This window comes from Alternaria metachromatica (assembly GCF_023757995.1).
Source record: "Alternaria metachromatica strain BMP 0045 chromosome Unknown scaffold_5, whole genome shotgun sequence".
NCBI classification, from domain to species: Eukaryota; Fungi; Ascomycota; class Dothideomycetes; order Pleosporales; family Pleosporaceae; genus Alternaria; species Alternaria metachromatica.
Genome location: NW_026055496.1, coordinates 1,173,061 through 1,196,567, shown reverse-complemented (window position 1 = coordinate 1,196,567; position 23,507 = coordinate 1,173,061). Strand labels below are relative to the sequence as shown.

The window sequence follows — 23,507 nt, the reverse complement described above, 5'->3', positions numbered from 1 at the left end:
TAGCAGAACTGATGACTGCAGCGACAACTATATTTGTCAGCAAGTTCAAATGCGAGTGTCTCGCGCGCTGCACTCACATGATATGGAAACAGCCTGTGTCTAACTCGACCAGATTCTTGCACTTGGTACACTGTTGCCACATGACCTTTCCAGCTGTGGCCATCAATATCTTGGTGTCATCATCCTCAGCACACAATCCTTTATGCGCTTCGTGTTCGCATACCGTACACGTCTCGGTGTCGCAAATGTTGCATGTCGCAACGCCGCCACTGATGTTTTCTTTCGGAATAACGTGATCGCAATCCGCACCAGAACATGGGGTTTCTTGAGCCTTCTCCTGCTCCGCCTTCTTCTCATTGACCTCGGTCAATAGCTCTGCAGGCAGTAGTACACTGCAGCCCTTCACGCCGTTTTCGTTCGTGTCGAGTGGGATGGTGGCTTTGCAGCATCGAGGCGGGAAGAGTGAGGTATCTTTGTGGACAGCGAATCGGAATAGATCTACGATGCAGTCCTTACAGTATACATGGGAGCATTCAAGCTTGATGGTGTCCTTCTCGGGCTTTGTATCACCGCAAGCACCACAATCGGCAGTAGCCTCTGGTTCCAGCTCGGGTTCTGACTCCGGCACCTCAATGAGTTCTGGTGTGGGACTTGCTTCCTCTGCTACGACGCCTTCGTCATCGGAGTTATTCGCGGAGGTGTCGCTGCTTGATCTCGATGGCGTACGTCTTGCTTCGTCGCCATTGTCGCTTTCGTTATCAGTATCCTGCTGATGTGTTAGTATCTTAATGCATTCAGCGTAGTGGGATATTATCGCAGATTCGCGGAGTGTCCGGCTAATTGTAGGCTAACAGCATACCTGCCCATAGATGATCGATAGTTGATCTTGAAGCGTGTGACGAATAGCGCGATAGCTTGCAGTACCATTGTCGTCGAGTTGAACGCCTTCGAGCGCTTCTGTAATCTCGTCTAGTCTGATCTGGATGACCAGTCTGCCGGTAGCGCGATCGAGCCCAGTGATGTCCATGGTTGATGGCGATAGGTAGAGACGTGAATGGAACGCCAACTTTGGCTGTACCGATGCAATGGTCTTTCTGTATCGATGGAGCTAAACAGAGCGCTAGCGAGGTGGCGCTTTTCTGTAGCCCTCTTTCACGGAATCGGAGCCTTGAGAGTGAAACTCGAGTGGGGCCGTAAGCGTTGAGTAGAGACATCTAGTATTTCTACCATCAGTATAGTGTATGGTACAACTCATAATACACATCGTACAGGTGGGGATTCCGGTACGCCTTACAAACCAAAGCTATCTCAGTCATCTTGCCACCACTCATCCTCCAAAAGTTCTTTGGCCGTAGGTCGATCTCTCCAATCAAGCTGCATGATCTTCGAGATGAAATCCCTGTCCTTCTTCGCCACTTGTCCTTCCGTGACAGACGCGAACGGTGTTAGTTCGTCATACGGGATCGTTTCCATCAAATACTGTATGACTTGGGCGATCCCTCCGTCACCCATTTCTATAAACGGTGGAAAAAAGGGTCCAAAATAGCGGAATTGTCGCTCGAGGACACCTAACAGGTACCCTTGTTCACCGCGCTTTACATCTTGCGGCTGGAACAGATTCCTATCCCCACCGTAGATTAAACTGATGACCTGATGAGCAGACGGTCAGCTTATGCTTTCTGACAATCTTCAGCCGAATCTCATTACATACCACGGTACCAAACGACCATATATCTGTTGCGGTGTTCCAAGGCATCTCTAGGATAACCTCTGGACTAGACCACACAGGCGCACCCACAAGCTTTCCGGATCGAGCCCGCTCTGAGTCCACCGTACAACAGTCGCCCAGATCACCGAGCTGAACATCGGCGAAGCGGTTGGGTCCTTCCTGAAAATTGAAGAAGATGTTGTTGGTTTTGACGTCTTGTCGTTCTGTCAGGCCGGTCCACTTACTTCAACGAATGGATTGCGCATACGTACCCGAGTGCACATAGCCTTTCTCGTGCAGAGTATTCAGAGCTAGCAACAGCCTCCGAGTAACATATTTCAGCTCCTCTCGGCTCAACTTCCTTTCGATCGATGCAGTTAGGACATCACTGTCGAGATACCGCAAGGTAATAAGCGGAGGCATGGCAGGTGGCCCATCCATCTCGTCGATCATTGGTCTGATATGAGGGCAATGCTGGAACATTTTGAGCGCATCACGTTCTACTCGCACCGTTGGAGGTCCGCCTTTGATCACCACTTTTGTTTGTCCTTGGTCCCTTGCATAGCTGTCAGTGGCTAAGGCATAGAAGGCGATATCCTGGCCTCACTTCGCAAACCAAAGTGTCGGTGAGACTTGCTTGATGATCGTGTAGCTGCCTATGCGGCCCTTGAGAACCTCGCCCGCGCGGAGGAGAAACGACATGAACGTCAATGGGCCCGAGTACAATGGAAGATTTGCTGGCGATAAGGCTTGTACTGCAAAAGATGCACTTGAGGCTGAGATGATCCTGCTGCAGTGAAGGCCGTTGGTCAGCTTCCAACATCACGGCGGCTGTACTCGCCGCAGCTGTCCGTGCCGCAACAGCGCATCTCCACTGGAAACCAATCGCTTCTTTTTGTTTGCTGCATGAGCTGAGCGCAACCCCTGGGCTTGCTCTTTAAATCATGGTTGTTTTTTTATCCCACAATCCAGATTCTAGTCACGACAAACTTCTTCGTGACTGTTCCATGTGCACATTCAAACGGTCGCAGCAACAGCGGGTGTGGCGTGCCATGCACTTTCTCGGAGTGGGTTTAATGCAGTGTTCTGCAGCCCCCCATGCAGGTGAGCAGTGAGGAATGAGAGCGCGTCGTAAAAGTGAGGGGATACAATGATGCGCCGCCAATGAGAAAATCGAGGTTGAACTTTGGTGCATCATTGGATCAAGGGCGAAGGCGCCTTCCGTCTCAGGTACAGCCCCGCCCGGCTAAAGCAGAAGCCGTTCTCCACTAGTTCCCTAGCATCCTTTGCATCATTGCGACACGTTACATTCTCCCTTCCATTGCGCCTCTCGCAGTTGCTGCTGAACTCCAGATTCTTCACGCCGTCTTGATCTCTTCATCGTCATGGTGTCTACGCGCTCGCATCCGCAAGGCGACTTCCCTGCCACGGAGCCATCACCCGTCAAGAAGACGCCAAGATCACGAACATCGACCGCGTCCCCAGCGCCCACCTCCCCAGACCTCAATACCTCACCCCCACCAAAGTCGCTTGCGAGGCGCGCAATCTCCAATGCTAAAGCCGAAATCAGCCCTCCCTCTCCATCCGAAATCGACGAGCCGACGTGGTGCCACACAGCATCCAATCTTACGATAGTCTGGCTTGCCATCTCGATTCCGCTTGTGCTATGGGACACCCTCTATGTTCTTCTGCGCCCACATACCATGGCCGGTGGCGCGCTTCAATGGCCCATCTGGAAGCCATATGAGATTTACGCTTCGATCGATCACGTATACGGATGGCCCGGATGGGAAAACCATGATGGGTTTGGCGGCGCGCAAGCCATGCTGAACGCTGTGGAGCTTGTGCTATACGGCCTCTACTCTATGATCATATACAACCACAGTGTCCCTACATCTGGAGGTACTGGCCTGCAGCTCAGCGAGGGCGTGGGCAAGTTCCTCTCTGGCGGCAGGAAGGTACGCGGCAAGACTGGCAACCGCGCGCTCATCATCGGGTTTGCTGCAGCAGTTATGACAGTCAGCAAGACAGTACTCTACTGTACGTACACATGCGACACACGGGCAATACACAGGCTAACCATGATAGACTTTAATGAGTATTTCTCTGGTTTCGCAAACGTTCGCCATAACGACTGGGCAACGCTTTTGGTCTTCTACCTTGTCATGAAGTAAGCTGATATCCTGCATCTGTTTGCACCTCGTACTACAAGGGACAGAAAAGCTAACTGATTCCGCAGTGGTCTCTGGGTCATCTTCCCCGCATACATGACTGTCGTCTTCGGTACCGATATCCTACAGGCACTCGACATCGCAGCCGATTCTTCATCTAAGAAGCGCTATTAGCTCGACTCTCGAAAACGCATTCTACACATACCAATGTCTTATTCTTCGATCGCTAGGAGTGTTCAACAACCACCCGGCCTTCCGTTAGGAGCCTTTCGCATTCTTGTGGCGTTTACGGAAGCGACGACAAGCGGTGCGGATTAATCGCCGGAGCCATGCGAAGAGCCCAGCGCGCGCATGTCCAGCATTGTTGACATCGCCCGGCGCAGCTATTGACGGCTTCACGGAGCCTTTAGTTAGCAGCTGATACAGACAAAGTTACCCGTCTAGGGCTGGTGCTACTCACCACGACCGATACCCCACTGACGTCACGCTTTAAGCCCACGAGGGCGGAGCTTGAATCCCAGCCGTCCGGTGGCAGGCTCGCTGATATTCGCTGCGCGTCGGCGGTCAGGTTGTCGAGCATATACGGCGCTTGTACTCGATCGGGCGCGGCATCCATTGCGTGATATTTTGCTGCTAATGTGTCGCGATCTTTAAAGTGGGTTGTACGAGTGAAGAGTTGGACGTCGAAGAAGCAAACAAAAGTGTATTGCGGTTGCGCTCGCTAGTGGTCGCATTCACTGTCTGTTCGCGATATACTTCTGTCACACGCGTCAGAGAAGTTTCAGTTTCATTGTTACTTTACAATATTATGCTAAGCATCAAACTAGTAGCCTCATCGTTACTCATTGCTGTCGTTCATATTACGGTTCAGAACCATCCTCCGTCGCATCGATGCAAAGTCTATACAAACATCTCCGAGCTTTTTGACAATCTCTACATGACATTGCACCCGATACCCATACCACAAGTCCTACCCTCCTTCTTTTTCTTCTGCATGCCCTCTGCTTCCAAATCCTCGCTCCTTCGAACACCTTGTGCTCCCTCCTCACTGACCACCCTGCGTCTTTCATTCAGATCTGCCATGCTCACTGCTTTAGCAAATGGTCCATCGTCAGTCTCTACAATCGCCTTCTTCCTCTCAAGCTCGTCTCTGCCCGGCGTGCTGAAGACAGAGCGTTTGCTAGTGACCGTTCCGCCGGAGACACATGAGCCCTCGGATGGCGAGACGTGTCGCGCTACGTTGCCAGCCGCATCTGACATAGGCTTCCGAGGCGGTGATTCCATGGCCTGCTGTGCAGGGGCCAGATGCATGCGCGCACGAATGTCCTCCTCTCGCAGGGGCTGTTGCATAACCAAGGCGTCGTTTCCTGGGTGATCTGACGTTGTCGCGTAGTCTGCCTGAGAGCCAGGCACTGCCCTCTCCGGTTGCGCAGCCCTTGCGAGCGCTCGTTCACGCATCTTCCGACGCTCAGTCTGGGTGTAGAACGCCATGAGCTTGTCTTCTGGCCCAATAGACATCTGAGGATGGTCCGTGTTGAAAAGCCCAGAGCCATAGGATGGTTGCTCGTCGAAGGATTCAAAGAATTCGAGCTTTGGCGTCGGTGCTGTGGGCGTAGTAGTAGGGGTGGCAAGAGGAAGGCTTGATCTGGATTTGGGCTTGGATGAACGCGTGGACTTTGGGAAGGGCGTCGGAGTTCCGAGCGGGAGATAGGCGGAGCGCTTTTGGGAGTTTGTCATCGGGGTGGGTGTGTCTGGGCAGTCGGTGTATGCGTCGCTATCGACGTAGTCACCAGCTTGGATCTCTGCATCTCGCGGGTTGGTGGCTGTTATGTCGTCTTGGTCACGCAATGTCGACTCGCGGTGCGAAGACAGCTCCGTCGGTGTACTGTACGGACGTTTCTTCGGACTTGTTGATCTGGAACCGCGCTTTACCGGTGACCGCCTTGTCATCATTCCGCCGCCTCTCTTGATGGTGACATTGGCAGTGATGTTTGCGGGAGAGCTTCCGAAGTTACCGTTCCCTGTTGTTGTGGTGTAGTCGGCGAAGTCCGACTCTTCACGACCAGAACCATGCACGTAGGCTCGCGGGTAGCCATCGCTCTTTGGCCGTACCTTCGCACTCTCTGATGCACTGTGAAGATCAACATTCGGTGACCCAGTAGTCGCAGAATCTTGTCGCGAAGCCTCATCCAAACTCGGTGGCGGCGACGGCGAGATAGCGCGAATCGTGGAGCGCGCTGTTGATGGACGTGTAGGGCTCGGCGGGCCAGGCGTAGTCGCGCGCGGGCGAAAGTGTGTTGACATTTTCGCAATTGACAGTCGTGATGTTGACTGCGAGGATGCGGGCGTTGCTAGGAGGATGTGGGTGGGACCGAACTGAACGAACAATGCAGGGCAAAGCCGATCCACGACTTTCGGGCTAGGGCGCACGTGGGATGAAAACACAAACGTAAAACTTGCCCAAGGCGTGCAAGTAAGGTGAGAGAGGACGAGTGACGCGCTGTGGAGTGTTTGCAAAGCGCCGTTAACAGCCGCCAGATAGCCTACCTTCACTGCCTGTCGTCGGACTACTGTACCGGTTGCCTTCACTGCCACTTCGCTAATACTTATTGGTTGGTATACCAAGGGATGGTCAAATATCTCACAAACGAAAGTTGTTTGGAGGTTTTCGCGGTGGCTTTTTGTTGCAGTTACACAGGTACGTCATTGTGTAAACCTTACGGCATATGTGCCGAACCAATGCTGCCTGACGTGCAGTTCACTTCGGGCCTTTGGAATATTTCAACCACATAGCCAAACATAATCATTCGACTCCATTTCCAACATCTTAGCTAGTATATATCCCTCCATTTGGCATCTCCTACTTCAGTGCTGGAGGTTAGTGGAGCCCTGGAGTACCAGAAGGTCGCAATTTTCGCAGAATAAGTACAGCCATGCGTTAACACTTTATTTATAGGTAGATTCATGCTACTACTGCCATTCTCCGCTCAAGTCTTTAATCTACGTCAAAACCCGTCCCTTAAGGCCCTCAAGACCACATCGTTCAACAACGCGTCCTCTTCACATACGAGATACCTAAACCACCTCTACCTCCGTTCTTCATCTCCTCAATTTTTAGCATTCACGATCATCTGATGCTTCGCCTCAGCTTCCTCCTCGTCCGAATCCTCAGCATCATCAGAGCTATCATGTTGCTCACTATCCGAGTCGTCATCGCTGTCATCCTCCTTCTCATCGTCACTAGAATCATCGGAAGTATCTTCCTCATCGGTATCTTCATCTGCACCAACGTCTGTGGAGCTGTTGAGGCCAACCTGCCGAGAAGTACTGCCTTCGTCTTCGTCATCACTGCTTTCGTCATAGTACTCCTCAACGGAAGCCAAGACATGCGCATGATGAGTCTGGACGAGCGGTAGCTCCACAGCGCTGGCCGCAATGCGGCTTTCTTCTTTACTGGAAGGTGTTGCTGCTCCGTACACTCTTGGCTGATCGTGTACTTCGATACTCCTAGCACTACCAACCTGGGCAGGTACCGGGTATACTACAGTCTTTCTCCATACCCCGGTATCCTGGGCTTTCTTTCCGTATCCTTCACTGCCATCTCTTGCGATCAAGCGTGCCTGGCGATCCTGGCAGTGCTTCGAGGCTTCTTGGCCCTCGAGCTTCTCGAGCGTCAGTGCAGCTTTATCGGTCCATTTGCTGACGGTACGAAGTGCGGCAATGCCGATCTTGATGTTGCGCTTGTCTTTGGTGTTGATACCGCTGTCCGTTTTGGTTGAAGTTTGAGCCTCGGGGGTCTTGGGTGTGGAAGTCTTGCTTGAGTGTTGTAGAACGTTGGTAAGTTTAGGGCGCAGCTGGAGCTTGTGGGCTGGAAGATGCATCTTGATAGAGGTCGATTATCGGTACTATGAATAAATATAGCTGACTCTGGACTACAATCTCCTGGCGTGGGTGCTGAAGAGTCTTGATAGTGATGTTTAGTGATGCAGTGCTTGAGTGCCGAGTTATGTAGACAGATTAGGGGTATAGCCGGCTTTATATAGTGCTGTGTGTGATGCACTTGTCTTGTGTTTGTTTCAGTCGACGGCATCGGGATTGAAGTCGGCAGACTGTGATGCTGTGATGCTGTGATGCTGTGATATATTTGACCTCATTTCAATGTACCTGATTGTAGTCCATGTTTATTGGTGCAAACGACACGTTCACATTGACCACATGATACCACGCTGCACCAAACTCTCAGACGTACGAAATGGCCTTCAATAAGCTGACTGCATCCGATACAACCGATTCAATGAATGACAACCGTTCAGAACCTTCTCGAGTAAGCAGACCTCCGGTGTAGTTTGGATAGTCTCGTCCTATTTGCGTTTCTCATCTGGACCCTTCCGCTCTGAACCCTTCCACGGGATTTCAGGGACTCCAAGAGATCCACTAAGGGACCAAGTCTTCGATTGGTCTTTCTCACTGAACATTTCCGGCTCCTATCTTAGCAGTTAGTCGTGCTTTGTTCCGCGTCTGCAGCCGCGATCTCTCACCTTCTGCGTCTCTTGAACTTTTCCGGTTGTCTGTTTATCACCTCGACCTTGCCCTAAGAGCTTCGAAAGCTCTGTTCTCTCAGGAAGAGTGCGACCTTCGAAACTTATCGTGGTGTTCCTAGACTTCGTTGGATCCGTCATTATAGACCGCGGAAGACGAATGCAGAAAATGTGGCCTAAGTTCGTCTTATTACGGCTGTTTGACACAGCTCGTCCGATCGACCAAGGAAGTGACGAGATATGTTGTAAATATCTTGTGAAGATAGGCGCGTATACGAAGGTGTATGAGTATGTGTATGTGAAGGAAAGCCAGGTAGGCACTGGGGGGTTTTTATATCTGCGATTAGTCACACCTGCGATAACAGTATCATTCATTATTCATATCATTGATGCTGTAGATTCCGAGCATCAGTCACAAATCAAAAGCTACCGTGGGTGCATTGACCTAGGTGACTCCAAGCTAGTGACTACGACAGCGTTGACTCATTAGGACTTATGGGCTGTTTGTGTAACCTTCCCACGAGTGTAGCAAAAGACGTCAACGACGACCGCGGATTGATCAGGGATGGTGAGTCACACGCCGGAGAAACACATGACAGTGATCACCTAGCCGGCTGGAGCAAGGGCCTGAAGTTTACAGTACCGTCTCATCGAACTTCAAACATCACATGCCTGTTCTCAGCTCACTCAAGGGCAGTAAGCAGTATCTGTAGCCAACATAACGTCTACTGGTAGGCTCACGTGACATATTCGATAACCATGCGCATACGTGTCATTGTTTCGAAAAGCATAATATATAAAGCTGATCCTACGCAAGCCTGCGCAAGATTATCCAAAGTACATTTACTGTCCCTCAGTATAGAAAAGAAAGAAATCGCCCCTTCGCTATCTGAGTAAACAAAATAGCAATAACCTACTAGGATGCTGAAACCACATGTCAAAACCCAAAACTCTGACAGTACCAGACTACCTTCTATCTCTGCCATGGCGCGAGTCCCAATCTCTTCCTACGGTTGAGCTCCTCGACTTCCCTTTCCCGCTGTCGTTCCTCCTCTGCTTCTGCTAAAGCTCGAACAATGTGAGGTTTTACCGGGGTCTTCTTCAATCCATATGCTACGCTGTTGGTTGCGTTGTGCGGCTTTGTTGGAGTCTTTGTGGAGGTGCTTGGTAGCTCTCTGACTGTCACGGTGACTTGTGACCTGTTGGTGCTATCGGGGGCTGGTTTGACGGCTGATCCAGATGCAGTCTGTTGCGCTTTGCTGCCAGTGTTCGAGCGTCCTGGCTTTGCTTTCCCGTCGACCTTGACAGTGGACATGATGGAGGCTGTCAATGAGTTGAATAGTCTGGATGTAAGATGTGGTGTACTCAGTTGGCGGTGGAGATTTGTGGAGGGATGGGTGCGATAGTTGAGCTTTGTTGTTGTAAAGCCCGAAGTGGCCTGGTGCGCAATGTTGATATGTCAGGAGATAGGTATGTCGTTGAAGCGTGAACTACACGTCTCTGTTCATGGAGACTCTGCGAGTATGAGTGCGATATGCCCATAGTGACTGGATTGAGCATCAATGGCAAGCCGGTCACATCATGACGCAGCAGCACCATCCCCGATCACCTCTCCCAGCTTCCCCATTGAACTCCATATCCGGGTACACTACGAGTATCTGCTCCCTGTACTCTTCTACCTCTCTTGAAGGGTCTTTACCCAGGCTGTCCGTTGACATTGACTTCTGGTACACTGAAGAGCTGTCTGCCGTCAAACGGCTACCTCTAACTTTTGCGCGCTCTCTCGCATCGCCGCGCTGTCGACGTTGCATCTCAAGATCTTCGTATGAGCCCCAAGGAGGCGGTCTGGGACCGTTTTGGATGTCGGTCGACGAATGAAAAGAGGGCGCGGCGTTTGTGAAGTTGCCGACCGAGTGCTGATAATTGTCGCGGAGTGGCGAGATTAATGGCGGCGAAGCTGAACTGAAAGATGGTAATTGTCCAAACTGGTATTTTAGATTTGCATCTTTGGGTTGTGTTCGCCGCAAGGGTCGCACGTCATCGTCAATGTCATCCCATTGGCCGCGAGGTTCGTATGGGTCAGTAGCCTTGAGCTCTTGTGTATTGCTGCCCGAGACACGATGCTCTCGCGCACTAATGCTCGACTCACCAAAGACAGCGTCATATGAGGGTCTATCTGTCACGTGTGATGAAGACGCGCTCTGCGCTGCAGTTCCTTGACTCGAATGATCTGGGCTGATGTCTATCGGTAAATCTGGCAACGGCCGACGTGGAACGAGGCAGCAGTTTCTCTTGATCAGCGGTCCCGCCTGAGTATCGAGGGTATTGAGCTCGTTTTCTCCTTCAAAGTATTCTGGATGAGCCGGCTCGTCCGAACTTCGGTAAATGTCTGCGCTCCGCGCGCCGATGTCTTGTTGTTCGCCTATCACTGAAGCCGCCCCGAGCGGTAGTGGTGGTAGCGGACGCTGATACGTACCCAAAAGATCATCGCATTGCTCAATTGGCTTGTGTGAGCCGGTCCGACCAGATTCTTTGTTGGAAGGAGTCGATTGTTGCATCCGTGGATGTGATGATGGCAGGTCGCACACCGTCACCTCAGATGGAGCTAACGAGTGGCTTCCGCGTGGAGTGACAGCCCGTGTAATGTGATTTGGTGTATTTCCCGATCTTGTACGCTCTGGCAACAGCTTTCGATTGGGAAGTAATGTTTGTCTTTTGCTATACTGTCCCGTTCTGCGTAATGTTGCTGATTCGACATACTGCGCAGGACTGCCTGCCGCAGTCTGGGTGAGGTTGTTGTTTTGATCGCAGTCTTCAGTCTCAACAGACTCTGTGTCGATGAAAACCTGCAATACAGGTGTCGTTGATGTTCGAAGAGGTTGTGGAATAAGGTTGTCCGGGCTCGACGGTCGTGAAGAGGCTTCGGTGACGCAATAAGCTTGATATGGTCGCCTGGGGAGTGTGTCATGTAGTAAAAGCAGCGCCTCGCCAGGCCCTTCTTCAGGTGTTCCAATGGGTATAAAATGGGTGTGATCCATGGGTTTGGCGTTTTCTGGAAATTGAGGGATTGCGCGAGATCAAGTTAGGGGGGGTGGAAGAGGGGACGTGGAAATTCATTGAGAAAGTGACACTGTACGCTCAACATACATTGTTTGAATGTTTGTCTCTGCCGATTTTATAGACGTTCCACCGACGAAGGTCGCGAATCCGACAGTTGACCGTAACGTCATCACCCCGAGCACGTACCTCGTGACTGAGGCAGCAACAGCAAACGGTTGTGACCGAGAGCCATATCGTCCGTGCACAAACCATTAAATGCCGAGCGCAGAGTAACAGTCGTGCGCACCTTTCCTCAGGCCTTGCTCGAAAAGCCAAGTGAAGCCACCTCTGTATCCACTCTCTCTGATTCGCTTGAGGACCCACAATTCGAGCATGCCAATCTTGTCGCCTTTTGTTTCTCCACACCCAAAGAAAGCAAGAGCGTCTTGATATCCGACTTGCCAACCATGTTCGTACTTTTCGTGCTCATAGTGACCGTTGGGATCCACTCCACTCCAGTAAGACACGTGCTGTTGGACAGCCTCATGCATCCGCCCGTCTTTTTCGTGTCTGGCTTTCTCGACCACCCCTCGCCTATCATCAGCGGACATTGCTGTATACTGAGGTGGCACAATGCTCCCATCTTCTGTTTTAGCTTTGAAGCCCCACTCCCCACCAGGCATCCAATCCATTTTCCAGGTCCAGAAGAAACTGCCGCCAGCTCGCTGCTGGTACCGCCTACTCTGCGCTTGACCAAACTGTTGCACGAGCTCTTCCTTGGGGACCCCACCGCCCTTGGCCCAAGAGTCTTCGGTCATAACGCAGGAGTACTCTCCAACAATGACTTGTACCGCACCGCGGTCATGGACAGAACCTTCTTTACCGTCGAGCTGCCCAAGCTTGGTACCGGCCTCTTCCGTGATTTGCTGTGGTGTCTTTGCCTTATCTTCGTCGGTGAAAGCCCAGTAATAGTGCGTATCGATCACTACTGGGCACTGCGGGTGCGAGTAGATGGAGTTCTTCTGCAAAGTCCAGTCGACTGCTTTCTCTAGGTGCCAACCGTCGGAGATGATGATAGGAATACCAGGATCGATAGCAGAGACAGCAGCTATGCATTCATCGTACCACTCATACATGCGTTCTGATTCCCACTCAGCCTCGTTGACGAGCTGGAGACCGGCAATCTCAGCTCCAGCCTTTGTGTCCTCAGCAATGAATTGGCAGCAGTGAACGCCCAGCGCGCGGTTGGTATGGCTTGTCCAGAGTTCAGCACGCCCACTGTTGGTACCGGAGTGTTCCTGTGCGTTTCCACCTCCTGGCAATGCATGTAGATCGATAAGAACACCAATAGAGCGTGCACGCAGGCGCTGGATCAGGGTGCGGATACTGTTCCATGCTCCAGTGTATATTTCTGCGTACGGCTCGAAGGGTGTGCCCTGGGTGAAAACAGCTCCGGGGAGGTCGTAGTAACCGATGGGCAGGCGGACGGTAGTGCATTTGGCTACATTAGCAAGCCATCCGATGGCGTTATCGGTTACGATGTTGGCCCAATGCTCTTCGAACTTTTGTTTCGTTTCAGCCATGCCAATCTTGTCAACCCAGGCCTGGACTGCTGCAAGCTCGCTTGATCCCTCAGAACCGTCAGGAAATCGAGAACCTTGAAGCCATCGTTCAATGACGTAGACAGAGCCGAGGTTAGTGCCGTGATGATAGCGGTAGCGAAGTATATCTAGGGTTGTCGGATCGCTGATTCCATGTTGCTGCCCTTGCTGATGGGCTGGAGGAAAGTGCTGTTGATGTTGTGCCTCAGCGGTTCCATCGAATTTTGAGTTGCAATGCTCGTCGCGTTGAGTAAAGCCTTTGAGTTCGGCTTTGGCTTTTTGAAGGAAGCCCTTCATCGTGGATATGCTGATCGGGTTAGTACACTAGTGACGGATGCCTCAGTTGGGTAACGAACAGATTGATGATAGATGCTCAGTCGAGTTTAAGGTACAAGTGAGTCTCTGCACTTAAACAAGTCCTATTGTAGGGGTTTTGAGGTTTGAATGTCGAGTGTATAAAGGGTTGGCTGTGCTGGTGAGTAGGTGTGGCTGAGCCATCATGGTGGAGCAATGGAGCCGCGTAGCCGTGCATTTGCTTCTATTTTGATGACGTAAGACAAGGAATGGAGACCCGTAGGCAAGTGCGGCCGGCATGCACGTAGGTTCGTGCACAGAAACTGTGGCTGCATCTTATCGTGCTATCTTATCTGTGCAAGTGCCTCGGAACTTTGACGAACGCGTGGGTTCTCTAGCTTGAGACGCGCCGTACTACAGTCGGGGTGGTCTACTCACTGCAAAGCGACATGACTATGGCTAAGAAGATGTGGATTGATCATCATCCCCGTGTCCGTGTCGTAGATTACTCGTCGAGGTGACTCTGCTAGCAGCAACAGCAACGGGGAAAGTGCAGAGATGAGGTCTTTCATGCCACGCGTTCTTTGAGGGCTTCAACAGGTGTCGTTCGACGCCTAATTCAATGCGAATGCGTGACAATAGCAGATAAGAGGATAGAGGAATAGAATTAATCCAAGTCATGCCAACTTTGTGCTGTGCTAGTTCAGGCGCCATCCCGCCTTCTCGCCAAGCTGGACCCTGACATGCCACCCAATCGCGTCGCCTAGCGCCTCTGCTGCGACTTCCCCAACCGCGACGCGACTGCTCCCACACCATCACCCTCATTCCAATTCTGTTTTGATTTGTCTTTCCCAACGTTGAAACACGACACAGAAAGACTCATTACTATTTTGTGGCTACACTTCCGTTCCACATCACAAGAGCGCATCCACGCGCGTCATTCGTCCCGTCTCAACGCGTCGCAATATCCCTCAAGTCGCAAAGACAACATGAGCGCCACAACACCGCAGCGGCCAAACATGGCCACTCAGTATACCCCCTCCAAGACACCCTCGCGACGCGTGCTTGGGGATCTCACCCCAAAGGCCATAAATACGCCCTCCACCCCTCATGGTCCGTCTGAAGTCGGTCGAGCCCAAAGCCCGCTGAAGCAGGTTACTACGCATACCCCAACCAACCCGGTCGGCAAGGAAAACCTCATGACTCCCCAGACCAACTCAAACAGCAAGAAGAGGGGCATAGAAGACGTCGACGGCGCTGAGGCCGTTGAGAGTGTGAAGATGCTTGCCCACGCCCGCAACGAGAGTCTTACTACCGCCGGCGTGCGCCTAACCACTGATGCGGTGCAGAAGCATACGGTAGGCATACGCGATACTGACGCGTCTTTACACCACTGACATATCGAAGGAGAACAACCCTATTGGCCTCGCGGATCCTGGATCCCCCACCGAGCGCGCTACACCAACACCCTCACCCGAACCAGAGCCGATACAAGCCTCCCAGAAGAGCAATCAGTCCTTCTCCGACCTTCTCAACTACGAGCTGTGTGCCAGCCAGAAGAGCGAACATGGAGAACGTATAGCTATGCCAGCGGCTGCCCCCGCACCAGCACCCGTGGAAGGAAAGAGGAAATCGCGTGCCGAACAGTTGCGCACGCGTCTCAAGTTTGGACTGTATAAGCTCAAGACAAACCAAGTCACGAAACGCGACGCGGATATCATTGGACCCTATGAAGCTCGCGCCTCTTATTCGTCGGACGCGCTCAACGCGTCAAGATCAACAGCCATGACGACTTCACGCGAATCTCTAGGCGATCCCCGCGTACCCAACATCACCGTATCTTCTCCGCGACGCGATCAAGGACCAGTCTTCGTAAGGGCCAACCTAGATCCCTTCCACCCGATCTCCAAACTCGGTCCCGCACCCGTTCAATTCGCCATACCCCAAGGCAACATGCCCGCATCATCGCGCATGGTGCCCGGCTATGCATTCACGTCTTCACCACCCGGGCCTCAACTGCCCCACTCAGTAGCCCCCGATCAGCTCTCATCGCCTGTGCGACCCAGAAATTACTACCCGCCGCACTCTGACTCAAGAACACGAATGGGTGAGCACGATGCAGAGCGCATCAACATGCAGGAAGAGAACCCGCATTACAGGCTTCAAAGAATGAAGCAACAACACTACAGTCTGGCTAGCAGTGTCGGCGGTGTTAAGAGCGACGCCGCAGAAGGTCTGCTACAACTCATGCAAGATACACGGTAGATACCCCATGTAGAAGCATGGACACATTATTACTCGTTGCATCCGCGGTTTCTTAAGATCGCCATACTATGCCCTAATCAATTCTTACGAACTGATGATTTGCTCGAAGAGAATATCTCACTGTGATGTTCTTGACGTGACGCTCCATGAGATGAGTGCTAACAAATTAGGAACATGAGTTGCTTTGAAGAGTTGAATTTGGTGACTACAAAGTGCGAACGTTGTCTTCGCTTCCGGTAACCGAGTCGTCAGATCGTGACTCCGTGTTTCCGTCAACCGGCTGCTCTTCCACCACATCCTCAACAGCTGCCGCGTTCTCTTTCGCCTCAACATCGTCCTTCACATCCGGATATTCCCCAACGCGCTCGACAAGATCGTTCGACGGCTCAATGCTCTGCTCATCCACAGCCTGAGCTCGATCGCCCGACCGTCCCATTCTTTTCGCCTTCCGTTCACTGTTCATATCGCGTGGGCGGACTACGCGAGACGGAGGAAGTGTCTGCTTACTCGCATCAGTGATCAAGTCTGCTATCTTGAAACACCTCTCCACAAAGGCTTTCATCGCACTTTCGTCGCGCAACTCTGTATCGCCATGGCCACTGTAATGCGCAGTGAGCGCCGCGCCCTTGGCACCGAGCTTGCCAGACTGTACAGTATTGTACGAAACAGCTACACCGAATAGATCCCCAATCACCGGTTGCCGGAACTGGATACCAGAGAAGTGATACGTGACGGTGCGCAGGCCCTTTTCTTCGCTTGGGAATCCGGGTATGGTCCACTTGGGGATCTGGATGCGGAGAGGTGGCGCAGTGAGGCGGCCACCGCTCTCAATGTTGTCTGTTACGGCATCAACCCATGCCTGTACATTCTCGTCATTGTGGTCCCTGTTGTTGAAGCTGAGGTTTGCTCGGCGTTGAAATCGTACATCTACGGCCTTGTCTGGGAGCAGAACATCGTGGATACGATGATCGAAGCTCAGTGCGAGTTTGCGGAAAGTGGCTCTGGCACCACTGCGACCAGTACGCATTTGGATCCTGAGTTTGGGCAATATTTGTCCTGGCTCGTGCTCCAGGTCAGGTCTGAATCCGTAGTGCAAAGATGGTGTTTGCAAGCGCGAAACGACAGAATAGTTGGGCGATGTGAAGACACTATTCAGCCCTGGGAATGTTGACAGAAAAGGTGCCTTAGATGGATCAGAAAGAGCAGCTTCCACTACTCGGCTGGGGTCCACATCTTCGAGAGGGAATAGAGCCTGGCCAAATTCGGCGGAGACCTCGTATGTTGGGTTCGGTATCCAATTGCTCAACTCGTGTTTAGGCAATGGCACAGCAGAAGCGGGTCGCAGAATGGTCCCTAGAGTCCGGTTCACGAGACCGTGGAGTGTTGTTTTGGGGGCTTTTGCGGGTTTCGCAGCCTGAGCTTCGACAGTGTCAGGCTCAGTGAGCCGCATGATAGGCATTGACAGACGTCCCAGCTCTCGTTTGCGATACTTGTATTCGAAAGAATCGTGTTCGGTAAGAACCGGCGACAAGAACGCTGCACTCTCGGCACTTCCTAGTTTCTGAGTGTCGAAGGTACGCTCAGCTGCATTCTTGAAAGGCAAAAACCTGACCAGTGTCCTTTTTGCCTCTTCTATGGAGCTCACGTCGAAGCCTCTGATTACCAACTAAAAGAATTAGCTCGGTTTTGAACGATTTACAGAGATCGTGCATACCATAGACTTGCCGACTGCCTCAATACTCGTGCGAGTCAGAGCCGAGACGACATCAAAGTCTTTCTGTGTATAAAACAAAGTTACCAGATTGGACTTTGAATCCAACGCAACAGGACCATTTGCTAGCTGGCGTAAATAGTTGTTCAGGTTCATCCGCTTCAATTCAGTGTGTTGGAAGGCTTCCTCGATATCATTGGCAGCGTACTCTGCTGTCGTCTTATCGGATGTGATGCGGAGGGCGTTATCCGGTTTGTACATGTCGAGCCTCACTCGTCGGGTCCGTCGAATCTTGTCAAAAAGGGTGTCTTTGTCTGCAGGCATGTTAGCGAGATCCACGATTAAGGATGCTATAGTACGTACCACCAGCCTTAAGCAGCATCACCTGCCACGGTTGCAGAGAAAGCTCTAGCTCTCCGGGGGATTCGATTTCTTCCAAGAGTACGAGATTCCAAACATCCCTCATTATGCGATCAACAAGCAGTTGCTTGCTGACGTTCTTGCGGTAGCCCATGATCTTGACAATACGATCAACGCCAGGCAGGCGTTGAGTTATCGGCGTAGTACCTGGCTGCCATTCTGATCGCTCCACAGGTTGCTTCTCGTTTCCTAGTTGGTCCTTCCGTTTGATGCTGTCGATCACTCCCTGATTGACCTTCTCTTGCCGTATATTCTTTGCGACCGAGTAGAAGATTATCAATTGCTGTTGCGTGAAGCCTTTCATGAGCTTCTTTCTCAGCTTGACAAACGTAGTCTGCTTGACGTGATTCGGCTCATTGGGGTCGCCATCGTTGTTCGGTCGCAAGGTCTCGATCTGCTTGTATATTTCTTCGGGCGCGAGCGCTTTCCCTTCTTCTTCGATTGAGGCAAGAATGTCTGGGACCTCGAGAGGTTCGGAGATTTCGATTACTTCGGCATCTTCGGAGGCTTCGGTGGTTGTGGTGGCTTCTCTTTGTGCTGGTTCCCCGACTTCCCTCAGGACCAAGATATCGGCATCGTCGCCCAATCGCTTGACGCCCAGATCTTGCGAAGTTTCTCGTAGGATCTTTTCTCCCTTCCTCTTCCTCAAGCGATTGATCGGCGTCACTTGTTTTGTGATCTTCAGAGGCGGTGGTTGCTCGTCTTCAGCATCACCGCGGCGGCGTGCAGACGCAGAAAACCTGGCTCGGGATGGTGGGCGAGGAAAAGCGGGCAGTCGCCGTCGGGCAATTTGCGCTTCACATCGGAGGCATACAAATGCACTCGAGGTCCGGGGCGCAAGCATGAAGGAGGACGAAGCGGGGAAAAAGTGCAATGAGGATGGCAGCGACGGGCTCGGAAAGTGCGATGCGTGCTCCAACTTTCGTGACCGCCCTAATTCTGCCATCGCGCTTTCACGTGTGAGGCGCGTCATAGTGCGACGCCCGCGAGCAATACTTCAGAGTTCAATATTAAATGTAGGAATTTGCATTCAGTGGCACCTTTTGAACTTCAAGTTGGACGACGCCAGCTGCAAAGATCTTCGCGCAGGTCAAACTCATCTACCTCATGGTGTGGACGATGTCGCTTGCGAGCCGCCTCTGCCTTCATCTGCGATGCCTGCTGCTCCAAACTTCCCCGGCCCCGCACGTTAGGCGAGTGATTCGATTTCATATCTCCAGGGCGCAGCGTCTCATGCGACTTGCGATGAGCGCTGCTGCCGCCGCGCATGTGACCGTGTTCGCTCTCACTCACAGAGCTGCTGCTATCGCCTGCTGCGAATCGCAAGGGCTGAGCTCGTGGCTGCTGGGAGTATGGTTTCTCGCGGTCGCCCCATCCGTCTCCGCCAGCGAATATGTCTTCGATGCATTCGTCTGCCTTGAGCTCGCCGGGTTGTGCGGACCAGTATGCGGCGAGGGTGCGTCTGTACATGTCTTGGAGCTCGCCGGCTTCGCGGGATTTGCTCGTCAGGGAGGGCGCAGCTGTGGGCGTTAGCACGAGCTCCGTGTATAGTTCAGAGTTTCCCACCTCCATGATCCTCAAGTTCGGCCTGCTCTCCCGCCATGATACCAGCGATGCCACTGAAGACCTGCGCAGTCTTCAAGGCCGGCGCGACAAAGTTCTTGTCGCCCTCCGTCTGCTTCATATAAATTCCGACCTTGAGCGTGCTGTTGATCTTGCTGTCTTGCATGAGGTACCTCCTCGTGACGCCTGGTTCCTCGCCCGCGATGGTCGCCATCTCGCTCTGCTCCACGTACTCGGCCAGGTTGAGCTTGACAGTTCCTAACGTGATGCGCTCGCCTCGTCCTGAGCCTCGGCCGTATTCTTGCACGACCTCCAACTCCACATAACACTCCTGCAGCATGCCATTCTTGTCGACGGTGAGGCGGACGGGGAGGGTGATGTCGTAGTTGTAGGCGACTTTATGGTCTTTGACTTGGCAGCTGTCTGTGCGACCGCGGTGCTCGGCGGCCGTCGAGTGGGAGAGGTGCCATTTTATGAATGAGGTGCCAGAAACGAGTGGTACGTTGTTGAGGTCGATTATCTACTGTCGTCAGAATGTGATCGTATGCCTGTGTATGGATAGCTCACTCGTAGGTGTAGATCAAATTTTGGCTGCGCAAATGTCAGCCCGTGTAACTTTGAGGTGCTGGCTCAGTCTTACTCGTCGGTTCTTGGGTACTGTGATTGTGAGTGTCTGAGTCGCGAATGCGACGGTGCGGCGCACGGCCATTGCTCACCAAACGCTTGCATGTTGAGAAGAGAAGAGGAGGAACAAGGCGATACGGGGAGGTGAAGGAGTCTGGGTCTCACTCGCGCTGAGCGTGTGACAGGGTTCTTTGTGACTGAGTAGCAGGAGCGATGCTCTGCGACTGCGAAGGTAACAATGGACCCTGACGTGCCTGGCTCCCCGGATGCTCCGAGCCCCAGCTGCGCCCTCGCTCCTTCACCCACCACCTCGCTTCGCTGCCATGGCTGCAGACGCCGACGCAGATGCCATCGCAGACTGCGTGCTCCGGGCCTTTGCTCAGCTACCTGAAAAGCGGAAGCCGAGACCCCGCCACGATGGCGCAAGGGAATGGGTACCCCTCGCCGGAATCGTCTTATCTAAAGGTAATCGCTCACTTGCTTCCGGAAGGAGCTATGCTTGCTTATGCTCATGACCTAGTCAAGGTGGCGCTCTATCATGCGTATCGTTAGGGTGAGCCATTTCCATCAGCCGACCTCCGAAGACTGTCTCTTCAACGGGTATCGTGTAGTCCAGTGATTTACCGGGTGTGACACCACGCATACACTTCAGACAGCAGGAGCAAAACGCCCCACTGAGGAAGCGAGGCTTCTGGATTGCTCTGAACTTAGCATGCTCGAACATACTACGATACGACCTGTGAATAAGGCATGACACCAGCTGAACCTCTCTTAGAACTGGCATGAAATGTCTCCCCTCCAACAAATTACCCCTCGCGCACGGCAACATCCTCCACGACTGGCACGCCGAAGTCATAGCGCTCCGAGCCTTCAACCGCTACCTTCTAGATGAATGCATTCTCATCTCGACGCCGCCTTATCCAACATCCGACTTCCTTCGACGGCTGTCGCCTGATGAACATTCCGAAAGCCTAGGCCAGCCATTCACTATCCGAGAAGATGTGTCCATTCACATGTATTGCTCTGAAGCTCCCTGTGGAGATGCCAGTATGGAGCTCACCATGGCTGCGCAGGAAGATGCAACGCCGTGGACTAGTGCACCACCAACTCTATCTACCGCATCTGATGCAGTTGACCAAGTAGACACTCTGGCTCTTCGAGGTCGGTCGAACTTCTCTCTTCTAGGCATTGTCCGCGCAAAGCCTTCGCGACCTGATGCCCCGCCTACGCTGAGCAAATCTTGCACCGACAAACTGGCAGTCAAACAAGCTACCTCCTTGCTGTCATCTACATCATCTCTACTAATCAGTCCTCGGAATGCTTACTTGGAGACTCTGGTTCTACCAGACTCCCAATATGTACCACAAGCATGCGAGCGGGCCTTCTCCTCCTCAGGTCGTCTCAAGAGTCTCGACCCAAAGCATTCCACGGAGTGGAAGGGCGGCTATCGTTTCCAAACGTTCAATATCCTTCCAACAACCCGCGAGTTCACGTGGTCGCGCCGCGCACCGTCTACTGCCGAGAAAGCCGTGCCGAGTAATCTCTCCGCTGTGTGGACGCCAGGCTGGCAGGAGACTTTGATCGGCGGTGTGCTGCAGGGTCGGAAGCAACTAGACCCCCGGGGAGCAAGTAGGATATGTCGGAAAGGATTATGGATGGAAGCTCTTCGTTTAGCAGGATTATTGGGTGGAGCGGTGGCGGCTAGTGATGCGCTTCGCATGAAGACGTATGCGGACCTGAAAAAGTCTGAAGGGCTGGAAGAGAGAATCAAAGTCAAAGATGACATACGCAAAGCACTGAAGGGATGGGTAAGAAATACTGGCGACGACCACTTCTCCCTAGAAGCCTCTGCATTAGCATCCTAGATTCAGATTTTGATATTGAACACACTTCAAATATCTTTGATACCATCTTTGCTCTCACGAAACGTACCCCATGCACCACTCCTACCTCCCCACCGATCACTCACTACCTCCAGCACGCTCACCATCTCGACACCTCGCTTTGTCCCTTTCCCGCCAGGATCACTGTAGTACACTTTCGCGTCCATCTTCCGTTTTGGTAGCCGACTCACCAACACCTCCATATCCATGTACCGTCCTAGTAAATGCACCAAATTCGGTACAACATCGTTACTCGCAAAGATGGAAGGTGGAAGTGGGAGCTCTCGCCGCTGTTGTGGAGGTAGAAGGCCTAACTGATTTTGTAGTACAGGGCGTTTAGGTGAAGAAGCGCGTGGAGGAAGAGCTGGGTTTACGAGAAAAGTGTGGAGTGCGTAGGCTTGTGTGAGGTTTGAGAGCGTTGTGAGGAAGGTGGATGCTACTGCGTTTGCTGGGAGTGGTCAGTCAATGCTGGATCTGGGGTTTGATGGTAGATACCTTGTATATAGTCTTTCTTCAACAAAGGGTTGAGGACTTGAGCAAGGTTGTCGATCACCACGGTCTTGGTGGGTCCCGGTACAATCTCTGCATTTGTGTCTTCTGGAGACTCAATCTGGATTGGCTCTGGGTTCTGTACAGGCTGCGCTACTGTATCGGGAACATCTGAATCGAATAACATCTCTTCGTCGTCTTCTTCGTCTTCGCTGTCTGCAACATAAGTCCGCTTCACTCGCACCTTTTCGACGGACGGCTCCTCCTGCGCAGTCTCCTCAATGGCTAAAGTCGCTTTCTTCTCTTCAGTACTTGAAGCTCGTTCAACATCCTTCTTCTTTTCGATCCCATCCCGGATCTCACCAATGGCTTCTCTCACACCCACGAAATCGAAAACACGCATAATCTTGACACGGTCAAGTATCTTTGCTGCTAGATCCTCAGTCGCGGTTTCAGGCCCCTGGTTTAGTGAAGAACGTAGTGACGTAAGGATATCTGGTCGTCGTGACAATTGAGCGACGATCATGGTGTAAAGTCGTAGTACATCGAAGTTGCCAGTGGTGTCAACTACAGCAGCCGTCGAGTTTTCGTATTGAAGGAGAGAGCTCGCAAGTAGAGTACAGCAGATCTAAAAGTGTTAAACTATAGCCCGTTCTTCTTCGGACTTCTTGGCAATATGTTGTCGCTTGACATCCACAGTTAGGATACTCACCTCACTCCCACCCGCCCCAGCTTCTCCACTGACTCCAACAACTCTTCCGCTCTGTATGCCACCACCGAAAGCATCGTCCAAGCTTTTGACTCCAGTTTGTAGTACGTTCGCTCCAACGCCATTTTGGTGCTGAAGATTAACATTGCACACGCTCTCGAGCAGCTCATCAAGGTCTTGGTCGCCAATCAACTGGGATGCGAGCAACGGCTCTGCGGGTCTTGCTGATATACTCAACCTATCAAGAGCTAGTTGAGCGGCAGCCATATCGCTATCTGGTGTACGATGGTGAGGCACGGTACTGTGAGTGTAATGGTACAGGCTTGTCGGAACCGCATCCGGAAAGAGAAGCGCTAGCGCGAGATGGAATGGAGGAAGGTGCAACCTTTGTTGAAAACGTACAATTATACTGTTCATTCAACTCGGACAGAAATGGACACACAACAATAACGATGTGGCTACCAGAACCACGCGCATGTAGGAATCTCTTCG

The 23,507-nt window shown here is 52.3% G+C and overlaps 8 protein-coding genes across 8 annotated transcripts; 2 read left to right on the top strand and 6 right to left on the bottom strand.

The window, feature by feature from the left end:
- Window positions 1–73: 73 nt before the first annotated feature.
- Window positions 74–1,027, bottom strand: J4E83_003345 (uncharacterized protein; the record flags this gene model as incomplete). Its single annotated transcript, XM_049330282.1, has 2 exons — window positions 74–766; window positions 860–1,027. The coding sequence occupies 2 exons, from the start codon at window positions 1,025–1,027 to the stop codon at window positions 74–76; spliced, it is 861 nt and encodes a 286-aa protein (XP_049190778.1).
- A 2,066-nt stretch (window positions 1,028–3,093) lies between these two features.
- Window positions 3,094–4,053, top strand: J4E83_003344 (uncharacterized protein; the record flags this gene model as incomplete). Its single annotated transcript, XM_049330281.1, has 3 exons — window positions 3,094–3,748; window positions 3,797–3,878; window positions 3,948–4,053. The coding sequence occupies 3 exons, from the start codon at window positions 3,094–3,096 to the stop codon at window positions 4,051–4,053; spliced, it is 843 nt and encodes a 280-aa protein (XP_049190777.1).
- A 759-nt stretch (window positions 4,054–4,812) lies between these two features.
- On the bottom strand, window positions 4,813–6,183 carry J4E83_003343 (uncharacterized protein; the record flags this gene model as incomplete). The annotated part of the gene is made up of 1 exon (XM_049330280.1): window positions 4,813–6,183. One exon carries the CDS (start codon window positions 6,181–6,183, stop codon window positions 4,813–4,815), a length of 1,371 nt encoding a protein of 456 aa, XP_049190776.1.
- An 803-nt stretch (window positions 6,184–6,986) lies between these two features.
- Window positions 6,987–7,760, bottom strand: J4E83_003342 (uncharacterized protein; the record flags this gene model as incomplete). Its single annotated transcript, XM_049330279.1, has 1 exon — window positions 6,987–7,760. One exon carries the CDS (start codon window positions 7,758–7,760, stop codon window positions 6,987–6,989), a length of 774 nt encoding a protein of 257 aa, XP_049190775.1.
- A 3,968-nt stretch (window positions 7,761–11,728) lies between these two features.
- Window positions 11,729–13,354, bottom strand: J4E83_003341 (uncharacterized protein; the record flags this gene model as incomplete). Its single annotated transcript, XM_049330278.1, has 1 exon — window positions 11,729–13,354. The coding sequence occupies one exon, from the start codon at window positions 13,352–13,354 to the stop codon at window positions 11,729–11,731; it is 1,626 nt and encodes a 541-aa protein (XP_049190774.1).
- A 1,016-nt stretch (window positions 13,355–14,370) lies between these two features.
- On the top strand, window positions 14,371–15,616 carry J4E83_003340 (uncharacterized protein; the record flags this gene model as incomplete). Its single annotated transcript, XM_049330277.1, has 2 exons — window positions 14,371–14,709; window positions 14,759–15,616. 2 exons carry the CDS (start codon window positions 14,371–14,373, stop codon window positions 15,614–15,616), a joined length of 1,197 nt encoding a protein of 398 aa, XP_049190773.1.
- Window positions 15,617–15,821: 205 nt separating this feature from the next.
- On the bottom strand, window positions 15,822–20,019 carry J4E83_003339 (uncharacterized protein; the record flags this gene model as incomplete). The annotated part of the gene is made up of 7 exons (XM_049330276.1): window positions 15,822–17,282; window positions 17,331–17,641; window positions 17,691–18,491; window positions 18,866–19,267; window positions 19,314–19,830; window positions 19,878–19,901; window positions 19,951–20,019. 7 exons carry the CDS (start codon window positions 20,017–20,019, stop codon window positions 15,822–15,824), a joined length of 3,585 nt encoding a protein of 1,194 aa, XP_049190772.1.
- A 2,234-nt stretch (window positions 20,020–22,253) lies between these two features.
- J4E83_003338 (uncharacterized protein) lies at window positions 22,254–23,282 on the bottom strand (the record flags this gene model as incomplete). Its single annotated transcript, XM_049330275.1, has 2 exons — window positions 22,254–22,934; window positions 23,019–23,282. The coding sequence occupies 2 exons, from the start codon at window positions 23,280–23,282 to the stop codon at window positions 22,254–22,256; spliced, it is 945 nt and encodes a 314-aa protein (XP_049190771.1).
- Between the last annotated feature and the right edge of the window lie 225 nt (window positions 23,283–23,507).